The sequence below is a fragment of the Talaromyces rugulosus genome, chromosome III (genome assembly GCF_013368755.1).
Source record: "Talaromyces rugulosus chromosome III, complete sequence".
Lineage (NCBI taxonomy): Eukaryota > Fungi > Ascomycota > Eurotiomycetes > Eurotiales > Trichocomaceae > Talaromyces > Talaromyces rugulosus.
This window is the reverse complement of record NC_049563.1, coordinates 4,146,028-4,166,764: the sequence shown is the minus strand read 5'-3', so window position 1 is coordinate 4,166,764 and position 20,737 is coordinate 4,146,028. Positions and strand designations below refer to the sequence as shown.

The 20,737-nt window shown below is 47.2% G+C and overlaps 5 protein-coding genes across 5 annotated transcripts; 3 read left to right on the top strand and 2 right to left on the bottom strand.

The window, feature by feature from the left end:
- Positions 1 to 152: 152 nt before the first annotated feature.
- On the top strand, positions 153 to 4,545 carry TRUGW13939_06226 (uncharacterized protein; the record flags this gene model as incomplete). The annotated part of the gene is made up of 4 exons (XM_035489380.1): positions 153 to 239; positions 299 to 3,140; positions 3,195 to 3,904; positions 3,967 to 4,545. The coding sequence occupies 4 exons, from the start codon at positions 153 to 155 to the stop codon at positions 4,543 to 4,545; spliced, it is 4,218 nt and encodes a 1,405-aa protein (XP_035345273.1).
- A 583-nt stretch (positions 4,546 to 5,128) lies between these two features.
- TRUGW13939_06225 (uncharacterized protein) lies at positions 5,129 to 7,055 on the bottom strand (the record flags this gene model as incomplete). Its single annotated transcript, XM_035489379.1, has 4 exons — positions 5,129 to 5,318; positions 5,381 to 6,685; positions 6,742 to 6,942; positions 6,997 to 7,055. The coding sequence occupies 4 exons, from the start codon at positions 7,053 to 7,055 to the stop codon at positions 5,129 to 5,131; spliced, it is 1,755 nt and encodes a 584-aa protein (XP_035345272.1).
- Positions 7,056 to 7,673: 618 nt separating this feature from the next.
- TRUGW13939_06224 (uncharacterized protein) lies at positions 7,674 to 9,128 on the top strand (the record flags this gene model as incomplete). The annotated part of the gene is made up of 3 exons (XM_035489378.1): positions 7,674 to 7,768; positions 7,836 to 7,946; positions 8,000 to 9,128. 3 exons carry the CDS (start codon positions 7,674 to 7,676, stop codon positions 9,126 to 9,128), a joined length of 1,335 nt encoding a protein of 444 aa, XP_035345271.1.
- A 769-nt stretch (positions 9,129 to 9,897) lies between these two features.
- TRUGW13939_06223 (uncharacterized protein) lies at positions 9,898 to 18,037 on the bottom strand (the record flags this gene model as incomplete). Its single annotated transcript, XM_035489377.1, has 11 exons — positions 9,898 to 9,980; positions 10,045 to 10,101; positions 10,158 to 12,250; positions 12,307 to 12,358; positions 12,416 to 12,979; positions 13,051 to 13,250; positions 13,302 to 13,405; positions 13,456 to 14,030; positions 14,082 to 14,229; positions 14,283 to 17,320; positions 17,371 to 18,037. 11 exons carry the CDS (start codon positions 18,035 to 18,037, stop codon positions 9,898 to 9,900), a joined length of 7,581 nt encoding a protein of 2,526 aa, XP_035345270.1.
- A 1,564-nt stretch (positions 18,038 to 19,601) lies between these two features.
- On the top strand, positions 19,602 to 20,576 carry TRUGW13939_06222 (uncharacterized protein; the record flags this gene model as incomplete). Its single annotated transcript, XM_035489376.1, has 1 exon — positions 19,602 to 20,576. The coding sequence occupies one exon, from the start codon at positions 19,602 to 19,604 to the stop codon at positions 20,574 to 20,576; it is 975 nt and encodes a 324-aa protein (XP_035345269.1).
- Between the last annotated feature and the right edge of the window lie 161 nt (positions 20,577 to 20,737).

Here is a 20,737-nt window from a genome sequence, read left to right as displayed (position 1 = left end):
CATTATCCACATCGACTTTCAACTTTTCCGCCGCCAGCTACGAATCGTGTCCCGTAGACAAAGGTACGTACTAGCGGCTGACAAGAGAGAACGATTGCGGGCAGCTTGCTAACGTGACACTGGGTGTACAGCAACAAGTAAATCGCGTCAAAATGGGCTCTGGTACGCCGCGCCCGCTGTCCGAGTTGAGCCCAATGACTCAACGGCGGAACTCTCCAAGCTGGAACCAGCCAGGAAAGGTACCGACCATCATATCCTACAGAATGATGTAATCAAGCCATTATTAACAGAACTGTAGATGACATTAGGCTCATCGCCTTTTGACTCGTCCCCGTTCAACACATACTCACCACGCCTCTTTTGGCAGGGTCGCGAGTCGGTGTCGTCCTTTCAATCCATGAATTCAGAAAACACCAAGCCATACGATCCAGAAGTTCCTTATTCTCCGTCAAAGCGCGCGTCCATTGAAAACCTCAAAAGGGCGTCTCGCGTCAAGAACAGCAGTATCATTGCTCGTGAAATGAACAACGAGTATGATCCTGCACATGTTACCCTTCCCGATCGCCCATTGGCCCCAGGGCGGTCTTTTCACGCTCGTAGCCAGAGCGATATCCAGTCTGAATCCTCATTTATCAAGCAGGATGGTCAGTACCAGATTGATGAAGCCCCAGATTCCCCACAACGCAGACCTCCTTCACCAAGCAAGGAGCAACCGTCGCCCCCCAAATCAAGTCTGTCCAAAGCCACTCGTTTTGGAAATAAAAAATTTGACCCGGAGAACGATATCTGGTCAGACGTGGAGCAGGCGTCTTTGCAATTTGTCGACAGGAACCCTAAAAGCGTTACCTTTGACGTAGCGCCTCCTCAAATCAATGAATATGAAATGACCACGCCTGATTTATCCTCAATTGCATCAGAATCACGTGAAGGAAGCTATGAATTCGATGAGGATGAAGTTGAAATGAGCTTTGATCGCGGCTCTTCTCTGGATCGTGACGATAGCTTTGATGCTTCTCTCGAAGACCTAGAAAAGACACCAGTCGTGCTTCCTGAAGACTGGCGATTCATGAGCCCCGATTCGGCGAATCCCGATTTAGTTGATGGAGCCGAAGACCCTTTTGTCGAGGAGGGTAGTCCAAACCCAGAAGTCCAACCACTTGCGAATACAGCCCCGACAAGTCGACCATCGCGGGTTGAGTCTCTCGATTCCAATGGCGAAAAACGCCCGCTTCCACCTTTGCCTTCTGCTTCAACCCAGGATCAGCCATCTGGACCTACCACTCCTGGCAAGCTTTCAGCTGCGTTCGAACGAGCCAGCGGTAGCCAGCGGGTGTTGCCATCTCCTCCAGCCCCAGCGTCTTGTTCAAAGACAGATTTCACTGGAAAGGATCAGCATTCTCTACCTCTAGAAGAGAGACTTCGTCTCATGATGCTCCACGGAAGTGAGCACGATAGCCCGCAATCTGAGGCTGACCGACAGAGAGAAAGGCGCATGAGGAGGGCTGGGGCTCGTGAAAGAAGTGCCGGTCTTGACTCTGATGGTAGGCAATCATCTGAGCCTGGGGCAAACGAAGTAGCGACCCCCCCACAAATCTCCAGGGAGGATATCTTGCGAAACCTGAAAGCCAATCAAGACATGAGTTATGATGAGGATGATACCCATGACTATTCTTCTCCATTTGAATCCAGCCCACCGCCTTTTCGCTCTCCTTACGATCCTGACATCCCGATTCCATCTCTGGAAGACCGACTAGATGACAGTGACATCGACATCAAGGAAGAGCAAAGTGACGATGAAGATATCTATAATCTACCAGAGTATTATGGCCCTGAGGCTCACGGCTTGCCATTGCCCACAGCAGAAAGTAACGTTCAGTTAAACGATAACGACAGCGAGTATTCAAGAAACTCCTCCAAAGAACTTATCAAAGAGGAACGCAGTCTATCTGAAGAGACCGACGACCAAACTACCCCAGTTCCTACCAGCCACACTGATGATGGTAAAGACCTTTCAGCTCAACAGCCAGAGACAACCGAACAGGATTCCGAACGCCTAAATGACTTTGCAGGTCTCAACTTCGATCTAGCCAGCGTCCAAGAGACTTTACAGCGACCAAGCACACCCGAAGAGCAGACCGGAGACTTCGATAGCGAGCCCTCGACTCCAGACTCAGTGATCCGCCATCCTGTTGAAGAGGAATCGGATGAAGAGGAACTTCCATTGCCAGAACCTATTCCTGATCCCGTTGCCACTATTAAAGCCCCGGGCACCGGATTAAAGACTCGCCCTTCGCTGACACCCGCAGATTCACAAGCTATGGCCGCAGCACGCCGTAAGGTCAGCACTCAGAGTTCTATGGCACCATCGATAAAGGAATCCGAACCCAATAGTGACCATGAAGACTCCGAAGAGCCCGAGCTTGAAAACCAACAGATCGATGATGCCCCCCCTAAACTGTCTCTTCCAAATACCACACAGCGCCTAAGTAGCCTGGTTAAGTTGGATGTTCCATTTACGAGTACTGGTGAAAGCTTCTTCGGGTTAGACAAGGAGTTTGATCGAGTTATTGAAGCACAAAAGGTTGCGTTTGACCTCGCCCTTTCCAAACAGACAAGCACACATTTCTTCTCAGGATCCATATCACATAACGGAACCCAGGAATACCCTTTATCAAAACCCACTGGAGACCTAAGACTCTCAAATTTTGGAACATCATTTGCTAACAGTCGTGCCATTCGACAGAGAGGCTACCTCATGCGTCAAAACACGAAAGTGATCATTGCCACCAGCAGCAACGACGACGACGAACCGCCACCACCCATGCCGGGTCCTAGCACTGATACCCCTGATTCAAAGCCGCCCAGTTCACCATCTCGGAAAATAAGCCAGCCAACATGGACCGCTGAGCCCTGGAACGGTAAGATGCGTCGCCAAAGCGTCAAGGCTCCTGGAGCCATCAAAAAGAAGCCCGTTCCTGGACCAGTCCCACCTTTGCCTGGCATGCAAAGCAATGTTCAAGATGTTCAGCTTGCGGTTGATGAGCCTGAGAGTCCCGGTTTGGTTGAAGATGGGCAAGAGAGAGGTCGACTGTTCGTTAAAGTGGTGGGTGTAAGAGACTTGGATTTGCCGTTGCCGAAGGGTAAGATACATTGACTGCATTTGTCTTCTTCCTAATATTTCTAACAAACCCTAGGTGAAAGCCATAAATTTGCTCTCACTCTCGACAATGGCCTGCATTGTGTTACAACGTCGTGGCTGGAACTCGGGAGAACCGCTCCTATTGGCCAAGAATTTGAACTCATTGTTCAGAATGATTTGGAATTCCAACTCACCTTGCAGATGAAGGTCGAGGGCACGATGCTCAGGCAATCCCGGGAACCCGCTCCCTCTGCAAATGTGCCTAAACAAAAGTCATCTGCCTTTAGCCGAGTTTTTGCTTCCCCTAAGAAGAGAAAGGAGATGGAGTTGAAACAGCAGATGGAACAGCAACAAAAAGAGAAGATGGAAGCCAAGACCAACTCAGGTCCATGGGACAAGTTGCGATCATTGATTGATCGTGAAGGTAGCTTTGCTCGTGCTTATATTTCTCTGAGCGATCACGAGAAACACGCCTTTGGTCGACCTTATATCGTTCAAGTTCCTTGCTTCAATGAATGGGCTACTGAAGAACCTTCGAGTTTGAAGAGCAAGAAGGGTAGCTCTTCCACCCTCATTCAGAAACGGCCGCCTTACAAGGTCGGAAACTTGGAACTACAACTTTTGTTTGTGCCAAAACCATCTGGTGCCAAAGAAGATGACATGCCTAAGAGCATGAACGCCTGTATCCGAGAGATGCGAGAGGCAGAGGCCACTGCGTCTCGTATGTGGGAAGGCTTCCTGTCGCAACAAGGTGGTGACTGTCCCGTGAGTATCCCCGAAAATTCCGAAAACAAAAAAGGAACAGATTATTGATGACTTCCGCACAGTACTGGAGACGACGATTCTTCCGCCTTCAGGGGGCAAAATTGACTGCATACCATGAAGTCACCCGTCAACCGCGTGCCACCATTAACTTGGCTAAAGCTTCAAAATTGATTGATGACAAGTCTTCCCTCACCCAGAGAGAGACAACGACTAAAGGAGGCGGACGGCGAAAGTCGGCATTTTCAGAAGAGGAGGAGGGCTATATGTTCGTCGAGGAAGGATTCCGTATACGATTTGCCAATGGCGAAGTTATCGACTTTTACGCCGACAGCCCTTCCGAAAAGGATGGCTGGATGAAAGTCCTTTGTGACACTGTTGGTAAAGGCTATGCAGCTGGCCCCGGCCAAGTAAAAGCTTGGACGGAGCTTGTCTTCCGTCATGAAAAGAACATGCACGCCAAACGTGAAGCTCTTGATCGCCTTATGGTCTCTAACGGCGCACCGAATAATGCCACGAAAGAGGAGCCCGCTATGCAGGCGCCTCCCCATCCATCTCGACCGCGCCATCAACATCACCTTTCACAGCCGGAGATTCGCTCTCCCGAAGCCCGTCGAGAGAAGACACGATCTTTGATGTTTTGATGAATACGACAGTGGCCTTGATGTGATATATTCTATACCGTTCTGATTTTCTTTCTTGTTAACTATTTTTGGTGGTTGTCTTGAGACCCTTTTGTCATTATACTTGACCTGCTGCTTTTTTGCGTTCGTTCTTTTTCTTTTTTTTATTTAATGTTTCTCGTGGATGATATCCTTCTCAACGATTGCTGGCACGTTGATTAGCGTTCTCTCGAGGAATTTGACCTTTTTTTTCTCTTTTTTTCCCTGGCATTCGCTTTTGTCTGCCCGCTTAGCATTTGTTACTAGCAATGATAAATGAATGTTCATTTGATTTTGTCAACTGGTGGAAGTAAGCAGTCAGTAAAGACTAGGGATTTGATCGCTCTCCAGATGCCCGTGTACTGAGCAAGTATATACCCAAAACACGAGGAACAGGTGTCGAGACATATGTTATATCAAACATTCAAAAACCACATGCATAATTCATTTGACTTGTTAAATAATGAACTTTTATGATTCCTCAATTTACAGCGCTAGTCGATATGTTGAAATTTTCATATCTATCCTATGACGCAAACAACAAGATGCTTTCAGTGTTTTCATTTCAACCGCCCTCTTCGCCAGCAAATTCAGCTTCCGAATCCGAGTCCACCTTTGCCATCACTTCTTCCTTGACTTCTTCTTCCTTGGACGAGGTCTCTACTTTGGCTTGAGATGCTGGGATTCCGCCTGAAGTGATGTAGAAAAAGGTCTCTCCTGGGTAATGATCAATGTGATTGAAGAAATATCCGAACCTATAAAAGGAGTTAGTCAATTTGGGGCAAACAATGAGAGACTTTATGATGTGACAACATACGAATTGGATTCTAGTTCTTCTCTGAACATGCGGTCATAAATCTCTCGTTGTTTGAATTCGTTCATTTCCTTCTCATATTTGTCAAAGCTGATCTTCTGCCGGGAAAATTCTGCTACAGCTCTCTTGTTGTACGTATCGAAGATCGGGTGTTCTAAGAGAAGACCCAGACCAGGTGCTTTGGGGATTGATATTCTGGTGTGACCGTAGGTCTCCTGGATGAGTTTTGGATCGGCTCCGCAGCGCACGATCAGCGCGACCATGGCGACCATTTTTCTGATTTGATGCATCATGAAACTTTGTCCATGGACTTTTAGACTGACCCATTCTGTGCCGTTGATGATTACGGGTTGGCGATTGGCTTTGAAGGACTTGATGACACGCTTGGCAGAAGGGTCGGTGGATTCCTTTTGAATCGTGTAATTGTGGAAATTGTGAGTGCCCACGTACTGGTCTAGCGCATCCTGGACTCTTTGGAGACGGACTTCTGGGATTCGATATGCTTGTTTGGCTTTCACGTAGGCGGCCTTGATTTGTTTGATGGTTTCGTATACAATTTCCCTCTGCTCAGGTGCCGGCCTTGGTCTTTTGCCAATCTGCGGCTTTTCAGTTGTTGATGGAGCAGCATTCTCATCAGTCGTAGTCGCAGCTTCAGCTGAAGGAGCAGCGTTCTCATCAGTCGCAGGCGCGGCCTCAGCTGACGGATCAACATCCTCATCAGTCGCAGTCGCAGTCGCGGCTTCGGCTTTGCTTGCTGCCTCATCGGCAACCTCGGCTTCTTGGCCGTCTTCAAGGTAGAGAGCCCCCTGTACCAGTGCCCTGATTTCTTCGGGAACGTTGGCCAATATCGGCTTGATCTCTTTCTCGTCAATTTCCTTCCAAAAGTCGGCGACTTCGTGTTGCCGAGCAAGATAGTTATCCAAATCGCCATGTTGTTCTGCAATATCCGGTAGCTTCCTGCCCAGATACGTACTGGGGTGCGGTGGAAGAAAGCAGTGTGTCGGGATGAGGTATTCATACATGCGAGAGTCGCAAAGCTGGTAAGCACTGAAACTTTTGGTCACGACCTCATAACCCCACACGCGAATTTGGGGGTTCAGGTGCTCGTTGATCTTTTGAACGATATCGGAGTCCTCGACAATCAGTTTCAGTGACACGACATTTCCAGCAGCATGAACGCCTCTGTCTGTGCGAGCACACCTGACGAGCGAAGACTTCTTGGGGTCCGCTGCGTTGGCCTTGGAGATTGCGCCAGCGGCCACAAAGGCCGCGAAGAGGTCGCCTTCAATCGTCTTGTCCTTGGGACTCCTAAGTCAAACGGTTAAGACCACTGGAGAAGAAAAAAAGTCGCTGATATAGCTTACAATTGCATTCCATGATAACCAGTTCCAGAGTAGCCTATCATGACTGCAACCTTCTTTTTCGGCCGTCTTTGCTCCTCTGCAATATCCTCGGCAGAGAAATGGGTAGCATATATTGGTGCAGGCTGTTCTCCGTCATCCAACTTGCGCTTTTTCTGGGCATGCTCGCCATCTTTCTGGCCTCGTTTATCTATAATTTGTTTCCTTGACTTAGTCAGAAAGCTTCACGACAGCCACACGTGTTTATAGCAAACCTACCTGTATTGATTCCTCCCCATAGTTCGTTTCTTATTCTTATTATCTCCTCTTCCTGCCATTGTGAATCTGTGAGGTATGTTTCACTATCTTGAAAGGAGTTGTATGAATGTAAAAGGCGCTTGTCGAGGAGGGGTCTAAACGAGGCAATCGGACAGATCGGGTGGGCTGTTAGGTGTCTAGGTAAAAGTGACAGGCGTGTAGGCCACAATCTCTGCGTCAAAAAGCGACTCATAAGTTTAATTCGTGGTAAATGTAAGCATTGGTCGCGTTTCCAAATGTGTCCCACCTGAAAGATTAAAAAAAAAATGCCGTGGACAGACCGACTAGTCCCAGAATGGAAGGCGGTGGGAGACAGCGTCAGCCTCATTGATTTCATCTCCGCAGCTCAGACACACACTCTTTCCTCAGCTTGCAGGTGAAAGGCCATCGATCCTTTTGTCTGAAAGTCTGAAAGCCCAACTTCAGACACCGTCACCTCCTCAGCTCCACTGTCCTTGGCCTCTTGTCGGATCACCCCCAAGGACAAAGATGGGCATGTCATTGCAACTCCCCAATTCTGCAGTTCTTTGCGCCTAGGTGCATCACCCGGCCTCTCTTCGATTATCTCGCTAGATTCGTTACTCGAGCTTTCCGCTGAGCTTCGTTTGTACCCCAGTGGCCACAGTCATCACGCCATTATGGATGTCGCAAGCTCCCTGGTTCGGAGCGTGGTCCGCGCATTTTACGAGACGAGACAGATCTTGGTGGTTGATGCCTTGTTTATACACTCAGTGTATGCCTCTTGGGATTTGACATCGAGCAGGCGATACAACATGCTGACAACAACATCATCTCTATAGACTTCACGCAGAAGATTTAGCCCATTTACTTGGCATGCAACAAAAGGATCTCCGGAAGCTCTGCGCTCGGCTTCGGGAAGACCGCCTCATCGCAGTGTACAGTCCACACTTGTATACCATGGTGTGCAAATGAGGAAACGCTAACAAAGGCCGTGTATATACAGTCATACGCGAAGTGAAATTCGCGAAGGTTCGAACCGTCCGGTAAATCGCGATTATTACTACATCCCATTACACCCAGTCATCGATGCGATCAAATTCCGTGTTCTTCGGTTGACCTCGACCATCAAAGCGCAGTACACACCTAGTGAAGATCGAAAGGAGTACATGTGTTTGCAGTGCGGAGCAGAATGGACCGAGCTTGACGTGCTGAGCCTCTACAGCGAGGAAGGCTTTGAATGCCAATCGTGCGGCGCTATTCTACAACCTACTGAAGATGTGAGGGGAGAAGATGGCCTTGATCGAACCGGGCATGAGAAAAACAGTAAACTTATGGCGCAACTAGACGCCATGATGAGTCTTTTGAAACAGATTGATGCAACAGATATACCCATGAACGATTTCGATACGGCCTGGGACCACAAGATCGATGTTGTTCGCAATCAACAAACGCACCCATCGAAGCCTGCGATTGCTGCAGCTGCTAGACAACCGGCTGCAGTTCGCGGAAACACAAGAACCGACGCTACCGCTATTGAAATTTCCCTTCAATCATCAGCCGAAAAGAGCGCCGCTGAACAAGCCGCCGAAGCAGCGCGGAAAGCTGCCGTTGAAAAACAAAATGCCCTTCCTGTGTGGCATACACACTCAACCGTCTCTACCACTGCAGGAAACGCTGGTCAAGTCAAGACGGAAACAGGAATCGACGTCAAGGGCGAGATCAAAGATGAAGAGGAGCAAAAACCTACTATAGACGCACTCGATGACATCGCTGCCTACTATGCTGAAATTGCAAAGGCCAAGGCCGAGGAAGCATCCTCTGCGGAAGATGACTCGGAAGACGACGATGAATTCGAAGATGTCGGTGATATCTCGGGCACAGGTAGTACTGCAGGCACCCCTGCGGCAACCGTCATGAGCGGCGGACTTGGTCCTACAAGTGCCCCCGGCAGTTTAGGTGGTTTAAAACGAGAACTAGAATCGGAATCAGGCAGCAGTGCTCCCCAGACTGCTACGGGTACGCCCACAACCCCTGCCGACGATGGTCCTGCAGCCAAAAAGGTCAAGACGGAGGAAGTCGTCAAGGAGGAAGAATCCGACGAAGATGACGAAGAATTTGAGGATGCAATATAAAGACTTTTTTTTCGAATTTTATAGGTCCTGTTTCTTCACCCCAACTGTCATATTACACACGTATCTCCCACCCTTACGGAAGGAAAGCAAAAAAAACTGTACTTTTAGAAGATTCTATATCATAGTCACGATAGCAAGGTGTTTTCGGGCCTTTCATGCTAAAAAATTCATGGGAGCGAGCCTGTTTTAATTGACAAATTCGTAAGTAGCTTTAAAGTGTGATTGATATAAAAGCCTGTCCATGTATTTGGAGGAGATACATTTGATTAAGAGTGATTTCATCTCAACAGCCATTCAACAAACCTCTGCTCAAGGAACACAAATGTTTAAAAGGCTAAAAAAATGTATTGCAAACTAATCACCTGCTAGCACCCTGCGGCTTGCCCTTGAACAAAACATTCCCCGAGACCAACGCCTGCCGTTCTCAGAAAAAAACGAGAGAGTTGGGAAAAAAAGGGAAAAAAAAAACCCCCTAGAAACGAGAACGCTGCAATGACGAATAATAATAAGAGTGCGGATCAAGTAGTTTAAAGATGGCGTTTTTGATCCGCCAGTACCGCTGGGGGTAGGATAGCATTACAACAACGCCTTCAAAAATGCAAAAAGAACAAGTCATTGTAAAGATGAAGAAATAATTCCGCTCCTCCATCATATCGTAACATCATTATCGCCTTTTGCCAAAGAGCAATGAATCCCACACGTAAAAAAAAAAGGGAAATAAAAACCGAGAATGTTCTCTTTCTGAACTCTTTGATAGCAACTAGCTCCATCATGGGGTTGCCATGCCAAGCTCAGAATCACTTCCCATGATCGACTGGTCTTCCCAATCTTCTGGTGAAGCAAAATCAGACACTGAAATTTACCAAAAAAAGTCAGAAATAAGAGGATTTCTACATATGAAAAGGGAAAGTCTCACCAGACGCCATCTCCTCTGGCATTTCCACCGACAACTGATTAATGGCGCCAAGCACAACTGTCATGGTGATGTTAGAAAAGTCAGAGCTAGAGAGTGGGGAGAAAAGAGCAAACCTTCGGCTTGTTGTATGAACTCTGCATCATCCGGATCATCTCCGTCAAAGTATTCTTGCAAACAATGGTTGATGACGAAATTGATTGTCTCTACAATCCTGGTTTCAATGTTCTGGCCAGGATTCACGAGATACGTCTTTCTCAGTCGTTCCACACACGCCTGAGCAAGCTCCCTGGCAACTTTAGTGTAGAATGTGCGGCCGTTGTCATCTGCCTCACTCTGTTCTTGACCGAATAGAAGTTCGCGTAGCATTTCAAAGGTCAGGTCTTTGACTACGCTTTCAGGGTAAATAAGTAGCGTAGGAGCCCAGTCGGGAATACGCGCAGTAATCTGCTGTGCGAACCACTGCTCATCCTTTTCGATCCGTTCGTTCCGCGAGGATAAGATTTGTGTGAAGAAGGTAATATGCTCTCGTCCCCCACTGCTGTTTATGGATTCCACCCCTTTAGCCACATAATCGATCACGTTGACCACTTGCTGTTCATCAGGACTGTGCATGCAGAAAACGACGGCTGCCTCCAGGAATGGAGCACAGAGTTGTGCGGGAGCCACCCTAAGGCCATCCTCCAAAACCTTGATTATGTGCTGCGACAGTTGAGTTTCTGGTTCGGCCTCTAGTAGCTGTCGAAGTATGGCGTGGCTGGCAGTGGGGTTAACTTGATGCTGAAGAATCTTCCTAACAAGAACAAGTTCACCAGTCTTGCTGTGTTCTAGATCAAAAATGAAAGAGCTTTCAGTCTCATTCAAAGAGTATCGGCCGTCCTTTATGAGACGAGAATGATCGTCAGGGGTAGGTGACAACGTGAAGTCGATAAATTTGAGCAAATCAGCAAGCAAGTCCATCAATTTTCGGTGGGAGAATTTGCGGCCTCTCTCCACAAGTCGGACATAGTTGTTATAATACTTTCGAAGATCTTTGCAATCTTCGCTGTCCAGCCAAAGGATCTCGAGGCATTTTATCAGAAATCCATGGTCCAACATGATATCAATCATGGGGGACTTGAACGAAGTAAAAATTGACAGAAGCTCAAAGTAGTCGTCCCATGAACGGCTTGCTGTGTGAAGAATGGGCCACATATTGCTCATTATATCTATGATTTCTTCCCAGGCTCCAGTATACCGATATTCCCATTTGTCTCGTTCGGTTTCATCCATATTTTCGTCTCTGGACAAGTCTTCGACCCTAGAAAGTGCCGACGCAAATATTTTCTTGGAAACGGTTCGAACTGATGCTTGCAGGGGCTTCAAAATCAAATTACGCAGACCTGTATCTCTCTCGCCGATCCACTGCATGATTCTATATGCTCCTTTAGGGGTATCATATATGGCTCTGTTGAATTCAGGCCAAATCCGATCAAGCTCCGGCAACTCTCGACTCCTCGATATCAATTGGTCCAAGGTATCCATGGCGATGAAGATCGCCGTTTTTTGTAGGCTAGAGCTATTGGACTCGCCTGTAGACACAAGTTCACTCGATAAACGGAGGAGGTAACGAACGAAAGAGGCATGGTAAGGGCTTAGGAGACAATATGTGCGAATAAAGAGCTCATTTTCCATGGCGATGTGATTGCCAAGATCAATAGGCAGGTCCACATGAACCGGGGTATCCTTGGTGGGGGGCTTATATCTCTTCGTGGCCGAATCCATGCTGGAGACACGCTGGTAGAAGAGCATGTAAGCATTCCAAACTTTTCCGTAGCGTGTTTGTCCCATCGATGCCGTGTGCAGAGAATCATTTAATCCACCAAAGCATTGCTCAGCGATTTTTGACGGGTCGAATGAGCTGACATCGGCGTCATTAAATTCAACCCATGACTTCCTCGAGTCGGCTCCTGGACGTTCACGAATGTAGCTATAGTAGTGACCTGACTCAGCCGTGCCACTGTGGACGAGAACGCCGACTAATTCAAAGATGTCCGGTTCAAGTTGACTGTCAGATTCAGAAAGATATTCGACTTTGTACGGAGTCATGTCGATTCTCTCTGGAAACTGAAATTCATCATTGATCTTACTGCGCAGCATGGTGAGCATGTCAAAGTCAAAGCGCTTCAGATGAAAGATGAGGTTGTCGGGTACATCTTTCAAACAGGCCCTAAAAAGGAATCAGGAAAAGAACTCAAAAGTAACATTAAAAACAAGTTTACTCACCGTTTCACCGCATCCACGTGCCTTCCACAGGATGTGCACGAGTACTTATTGTCTTGCAAATGTATTATTAGCATCAAAACCACCATCTTCAGATCAGAGAGATACACACCTCCTTGCATAATCTCCCCTTCCACGTATGCCTGCAGGCTTTCTTCCAAGTTTGCTTTCCCTTTGATCTCGCATTGAATTGCTGAAAATGGCTCAAGCCGCTCTGAAATGTGTTCACACTCCTTCGACTTGATTTGTTGAACCAGTTGTCCGCCGTAGAATGCCCTAAAACTTTTCTTGTCTTCTGGGTTTAAGATTTGCGCCTCCCACCGATCGAAGAGGAGGTTGTAAAACTCATCGACATCCATCTGAATGGTCACGTCAATCGGTTCGTTGTCATAGGTGCGAATTGTCCCAACAGCGCCTTCTGGATCGACATATTTACACCAAGTCTCTTGCATGTTTCCGAAAATCTTTTTTGTTTCTGCTAGAAGTTTCTGTGACGTTTCAGGTTCGGTCACTGAGACTTGTAGCATAAATTCTCGAAATGGTACGTTCATGAAGAGTTGGGTAAATAGAGAGTTGAGGTAGCAAGTGTTTGACAAGTTCTTGAGCCCTGCGTAGCCTTCGGGTGATCGGATCGCCTTCAACCTATCCACTGCCCACGTTGTATTGTATGTGTAATCTAAGGTGATTCATTATTAGCAGAGTTTACGCAGCGATTTGGGGGGGAGGGGAGGAATATGGAAGGCATACCATGAGGAATGAGATCTGACATCAAATCGACAACTTTGGCATAGTTGTCTACTTGCTTGCAGAGCAAAACAAGAATATGATATAACTCTTCCCTGGTCTCTTCGTGCATGATGGGAATTCGCGGTGTAGTGATTTCGGTATCCGAAGGTTCTGACAAGTCGGGGAACAAATAGTTGTTGATCATACTCTCGATGAAATCCCTAGGACTATAATCAATATAGATATTATCAGGAGCAGCTTTTTTCACTAACGTGGCGTTCACTTGTGTATCCGTTCGTTCCGCGACCTCCAAGCACCATCGTATGAGACGAGCAAATCCCAGTATCACATGATCAACTGGCTCTCGCCCAACAAACTACGAGTACTGTTAATGTTATTTCTCTTCAAAAAAGTATAAAAACGTACCTCTTGAGTCTTGTGGCTCAACATAACCTCGCTCCAATGGGAAATGTATTCGGTAAATACAATGTCGTAAGGGGATCTCTCAGTAATTGACCGGATAACCACAAGTGCCACAGAAAAGAATTCCTGGGACTGATCTGCATACTGTACTGAAAGCTGCATATTTTGAACGAAAGCGTCCCATACAGTGGCGATGATGTCAAGTACTGTAGAGTTTTCTGGAGTAGAAACATCCTCATCAGCGCTTTCCGTGGCTGCTGTCTTTTTCTGGGTCTTTGAGGACCCGCAGATAACTTTGATCTTCTCCGCAATTTGACGACGGATCGAGGGTCGTTTCTCTTCCAGAAGCAGAGAAAATATCAAGGTACCAAATTGGGTATGTTGCTTGGTCACCTCCCAGAAGCTCTGTTGGCAGACAGATGCTTCTATGAGGACGGAAAAGGACTGGCATATAAGTATTTGAACGTTGATGTCCATGAAGTGGTTTTGGTCGATTTTCTGGGCCGCATCGATGAAGAAGAAGAGCCTCTTCACCAAGGGTTCTGCATTGGGTATCGTATGGGAGCTGGATGTTTTCACTGGTGAAAAATTAGCGTAAATTACCAACGACAAATTGCTAGCCAACATACCAGAAAGACATAGCAAAAGACATTCGATTAAATGACAAGCAAATACAAGGTTCATATTGTTACCAAGTTCCACTGCCATGCTGGGTCGAATCAAGGCACTGATTACCACTTGGACGCTGTGGCTGATGAAGGATTCTTTAGGTTCGGCCTTTATAAATGAATTAGCATCCGTCAATTTTTACATATTTGATTTAAACTCACTTCAAGGGATTCTTCCCGCAAACACGTAGAAAGCGCTTTCACAGAATATAAGAGTTTGTAGGGTTTCTCCATTGGAAAAAGCTCATCTTCTGTATTGCTTTCCGCTCTCACGAGTTCCCGGGAACGTTCTTGTGGCGGAAATACTATGAGGAAATCATATATTTCGCGTGCATAATTGTCCTTGAGACCAAGAAGATCATAGAGGTCGTCAAAGTGTTTGAGAACCTCAGAGTCAACCAAAGTGAGTGATTGACGTCGTCCAGCAGCCACTAACTCAGGGCCATCGGGGATCTTTCGGATAATCAGAAGCGCCTTAATATCGAGATCTTCGACGGTTGCGTTTGGATCTTCCAGCAAATTTATCTTCCGTCCCGAATGTATCACACTGAACTTTCGAAAACCGGTAACACGAACCAGGCGATCAACCAATTCCCTTGCAGTGCAAAGGCTGCCGATACGTAGAACACGGATTTTAGAATGATTGGCCTCGTTGAAACATTGATACGAAATATCAACGGGGTCTCCATTGCCAATACGCTCGGGAAGCTCGGGCGGGGGTCCTTGTGGTGGACTGTATTGCGGTCGAGACCGTAGACCCTGTAGAAGCTGTTGTAAGAACAGTAAAGAACGGCTCAGCTTCAGGCCGGCGGAGAGAATTTCTTGTTCGTCTGCAGCAGTCACCATCGTTTTGTCATCTCCGCCTGGCGCATCGTCGAAGGATTTCAACTTTGTAGCCGCTGATTTGATTTGCTCAACACAGCGGTCCACTAGAGAAATGTGCGTTGCTTCAGCCGCTGATGCTGGCGCCCTACGTATGAGCGGGAGGTCTAAGTAGGCCTCAATCGCAAAATGAGTTGCTCTTCCTTCAATAGTGTTTGGAGGAGCGGTCAAAATGAACTCCCAAATTCGCTCCATTCCTGGCAATGCAATAATTTCGTTCTCGCCAGTGATAGGTGGAGGGTTGAAGCGAATCTCATAGTGAACTGCGTGTTCAGCAAATGAGGCAATCTCGGGTGAGTAGTTTTCAGGCGACACTTTTGGTAAATACTCATGGAGACACCGTTCTATGAAAGGGTTTTGCGCTATACAATGCTTTGTGACTCGGCATAACATATCCCACACAAAACCCCTTGCAAGGTCTATGTTGCCTGTCATGAATACCTTTGTCCAAAGAACATCACTAAGCTCCGGTGTTATCTTGTCTGGTATCTTGTCGATCATACGACCAAGAAAGTGGACACGGGATAATAGCGCATTTTGCGAGAATCGATCGGTGAATTCTGTGATATTGTCCCAAAAATGTGTGAACTCCGAAACAATTAGTGCCGTTAAGTCATAGTCCGTGGCCAGTTTTCGAATTTCTTGAGAGTCAAACCCCATTGGAATCAGTGCATTCAAAGCTTGGATGCTTCCGGAGGCGAATTCGTTCTTCTGGCCAATGTCTTCAATGCATTGCTCGTAGACATCTCGTTTATCAGGCTCGCTCATTCCAAAATGCAAGAATTGTTGTAATTGATTGCCCGCAAATCTCTGGAGCGTAACTTTGAGTTCGTCGCTAATGTCGTGACAAGAGTTTGACTCTCGTATCAAGCGCACGCACAAACGCAATGGAGTCGAATCGATGTACGTGGTCTCTGAAAAGTCACTGCGATGACGCTCTTCGTACTTTTCTCTCATTGTTTTGAAAAGAAGATCACAAAACTCAATGACACGAGGGTCAAATCGGCTGAGAGAAAATTCAAGGAGCTTGGAGGACAAGTAGAGAAGACCAGTGGAGGAGGACGTATGCATTGTGATGGTACGGCTAAGCAGTGTCAACACCTCCCCAATGGTCCTCTGGTCCTGGCTATCTGTGATAGCTTTCCAGATAGTGTCGGTATCGGCATTGGTGTAGGTGTTTGTCACCACAAAGAAGCCGACAATGTTCCCACTGCGGCTTATCAGCTGAGGATGTGATCCTACCCCGACAATATAATCGATAATACGAATGTCCCGCAGAAACTTCAAAAGATATTGCACAACCGGGGATTCAATTCCTTCCGGATTGCCCTGGATGTTCTGCCGCCAGATGCTGACAAGTTCGATCTGCATGGATTCCACGCCCCACACTCGGAGCTCCATACGCCCGTCCATAATGTGTCTTTTTAAGGAGCCGAACTTCCAACCATAAAAGACGATTACAGAGTAGTCATCATTCGAAGTTTCGGGTAAATCGAGGGATAGATCTTGTGCTAGTTTGGCGGCAAAAGTAGGATCCCAATCACAGTATATGCGAAAAGCAAGGCCGATAGAGCGAGAAAGGTTCTCACTGACGTCAGAAGTAACCCAAGACGCTTTTTTCGAAACAGCCTGTTGATATTTCTCGTTGACCGTACGGAAAAGGGAGTAGGAGTTCTTGATGGCCCGGTTGGTGACGGGAGTATCCAGTAACTCTTCATCGGCACCATGGTTACGACGTTCATTGCGGGACTCAACCAAGTTCGATGCAACGGCTAACGCAGAAGCCAAGGCTGGCGCTAGATGGGGGAGTTTTGGAAGAAGCTCGAATACCAACAACATATACTCTGAAAGCCGTGGCAGAATATTGGTAGGGGCATCAGCGATGTGATCATTGATCCGAGCAATGAGGTTTGCGACTTTGGAGTGGTTGATTCGTGTCAGGGCGCGAAAGAATGGAATGCTGGAGATTTGAAGAGTCCAAGCTAAAGATTGCAAGTACGGTCTGCTGAGAGTGTCTTGGGGCTGTATGTCTGGGTCCTGGCAAACCAGTGTGAGATAGCCTATGTCGAGATGCAGCATGTGAACAGCAAGATTTCCGAAATCAAGAAAAAACTCTTCCAAATACTGCCACATGCCCTGGGTTTGGTTTGTTTGGAAATTCACTGCTCTACGCAGCAATCCTTCGACTATCGTAGGCAATTCTTCCCAGAATTCTCGGTCATCTTGGATGGAATCCAGGGTAAGTTGTGATAAATTTTCAGCACATAAATCTAGCCATTGTTTGACCGCACTGAAGAGCATCATATCCTGAGGATGACCTGATGTCTCGTGAGCATTTCAGAGAATACTAACAAGGGGGCCTGCCTACCTTTCTCAATCATGTTCACAGTCTCCTCTAGAGACTCTCTCAGGTCAGGGTTTCCACGTAACTTTGGGAACTGGTCTGCCAGTGAAAATGGTTCGTGGACCTCAACTACGCCTGTTGTATTCTGCTCGCGGAGAGCCTCCCCCAATGGGCGCCATTGTGATGTATTCGGATCCTGATCCATATCCTCCAGATCAGCCACCTCGATCTCGGGGCTTTGTGCGGGCGACGATGTGATTGAAATAGCGGTGGAAGAATGAGCTCCAGCCATGGTGGCATCTTCGGTGGGTGTTGTTGGAGTATTTGCGACTTCTGGCTGCGTCTCATCTTCCCGTTCGGGGAGCCCACCGGTTAGGAGCAAATCTTGGGTGGAAGCCATGGCTTGAGAGGGTGATTTCATATTGATCGTGACACGGCTTGATGGGCGCTGTACAGACGGACGGTCGTTGCGGTCTGGCGTCTTGGGAGAGGCGGCTTGAGGGACAGGCGATGCTCCTTCGGTCGACATTGCCTCACCAGAAACTCTGCCGCGGTCAAGGCGAGGACGTTTCCTTGTGCTTTCGGATTCTGTGTCTTCCAGATACTCGCCGTGCATTCGTGTGGAATCTTCCGGTGATACAGCACCAGGCGGGGTGCTGGTGCTGGAGCTGTCTAGCGGGGTACCTGCCATGACATTTTTTCCCTCTCTTCGTCAGGTCATTTGAGACAAGTTGAAAGGCAGCCTAGTCAGCGCGACGAAAGAAACAAACAAAAGAGGCGGAGACGAGAAGCCGGTGGCGTTGGGAGGTTGAGGACCGGCTTTAGTTGCTGCTGCCTTGTGGATTTTTGAGTTAGCCGCGGAAGCTACAGCTGAAGAAAGTGAGGTGAAGCTCGGTCGAAAAAGAAACTGCCAAATATAAAGGGCAGGTTTTGATAAGAGACCCAAGCGTGGCCTGGGATCCAAAAGGCTGGAGAATGGAAGGATGAAGGAAAGACCGAAGAGTAAAGACGAGAGAGTGAGTCAGTTTTGGTGAGGAGAGTTTGAACAACATGACGCCAGAAAGCTCTCCGCGGTAACGTGCGGGTAAAATACACGTAAAATACCGGTCTTCAGCACAAACCCAACGGCCAGAATGTTATTCTTTTTTTTTTTTTTTTTTTGCTAAATACTCGTATCCTATCAAACGAAACACGGTGATTCAAAATTAAATATTCCCAAGGAAACCCGTAGCGTCTCGTTTTCAGTTTGTGTAGAATTAGGCTTGTGAAGATACGGACTGTATAACTATTGGCTACTTGGACAGGATAACGTTTGTTTCTGCGACTCAGCCTCATTTGAAAGTATAAAACGCATGTATGGACCTGTAACAATTAGGCGTAAGCGGCAGAAGTCACTTGAGACAAACAAAGAAACATTGATGCCAGGATATCCAGGTACAAACGGGCCGGATAAGGCTGTTTTGGGTAAACCGGCCATGACATACGTGACCTGCAAATACGAGTATAGCATAAAGTGTTTAGGACCCACCAATTACGCAGGGAAAATAACACAAACCAACAGGCCCCTCGCCCAGTGTATAATCAGTATTAACATTAAGCTGTTACAGGGTAGTTAACTTGACGTCAGCCATGTCGGTGATCAGCGACTATATCCTGCCGATCGTTGGCTACGCGGTATCTACAAGCTCGTGGTACGTAGTCGTATTTACTACAAGAATAAGAAATTAAGAAAGCTGATTGTTTCATCAAGAAAACCCTTGGCAGAAATAGCCTCTTTTTTTTCCCATCAGCATTTGAACATTTGAACGGACCCGGTATTATCATAATTTACATCAAAAACCACCAATTGATCTATGGCAATAATCATCAATATCGCCATGAATTGATATCTGTTGAAAAATATTTTACGCGTCTCCGAAAATTGCATTTGCGTCAATTAGACAGTAAAGGTAATAATTAATTTCAATCCTGAAACAGTCAAACAAAGAAGTCAGCCCAGATTAAGTTAGCGGGTGGTCAGAGCTCCAAGCTGTCTTTGTCCGCAGCGCAGCAAGACCAGACCACGGAACCTCGTCCAGACGCTTCACGACGGCAAAAAGAGCCTTGCTGAGATGGCGTGTCGTGGGGGGTTCTTCCTCTTTGAACAGCTACTTTTCTCGTTTTGAAGATTAATCTCGGGATTCTCGCCTCTTCTCAGTATTTGACTCGCCAACAACAACACCTCCGCCCGCCCCTCCACACCCGCCGGAATCAAAATGCCTCCAACACCCACAGCGTCAACCTCATCGGATCCCTTCTCTGAACCAGAGAATTTTGACTCGAGAAATGACTCACACGAGACTTACACCGCATGGCGTCCGCCGACTGCCACCACCACCAGTCATACCGTTCACACAATCGACAATATAACCGTCGAACCTCGCTCATTCGACCCTTCTTCACTTCTCCCCGGCGGAAAGACGGCACTATCTGGCATATCTGTGCGAGCATTCTTCCTCGGAATCGCCCTCGGAATCTCCTCCGTAATCACAATCTTGCTTGCATGGCAACAGATCCGGCTTTGGCGCGTGTCGTTTTTCGTCTCGTCGCTATGCGTCTTCCATTTCCTCGAGTTCTGGGTCACGGCGCAGTACAACACTCGCAATGCAGATGTGTCTGCGTTTTTACTGGGCTCTAACGGCGCAGCTTACAATATTGCTCATGGATCTGCCGTTCTCGAGTGCTTGATTTCGCATTGGCTTGCGCCTAATGGCTATTTTTTCGACCCGGATTCCAAAATTTCAGTCATGATCGTGCTCACGGGTGTAATACTGATGTTTATCGGCCAAACCGTGCGAACACTAGCAATGGCAACTGCGGCGGGCAACTTCAACCATATTGTGCAAACAGAGCGCGATGTTCGTCACAGGCTAGTGACAAGCGGAATATACAGTCTGCTGAGACATCCAAGCTACTTTGGCTTCTTCTGGTGGGGTCTGGGAACCCAGTTGGTGCTCCAGAATGTTGTCTGCTTCGTTGGCTTTACGGTTGTCTTGTGGCGCTTTTTCCAGTCGAGAATAGAGGGTAAGTTTGCTTTCTCTTCTTCTTCTCTTCCTCCTTACCTACTTGGAATCATTGCTGATAATAAGGTTTTTAATGCAGGCGAGGAGAAACATCTTGTTGCGTTTTTCCAGAACCATTATGTTGAATATAGAAAGAAGACTACCGTTGGGATCCCATTCATAGCGTAATGAAACGTCTTCTTTTCTTCATGGATGCCAGCATTAGTACATATGTACACTTCAGAGTTTGAATATAGACTTAACTTTCACTTTTACTAAGTATAAATATCTTCTTCGTCATCAAGCCTCGTAATAATTATACAACTAAGTAATCTAATGTCAACTTCAAG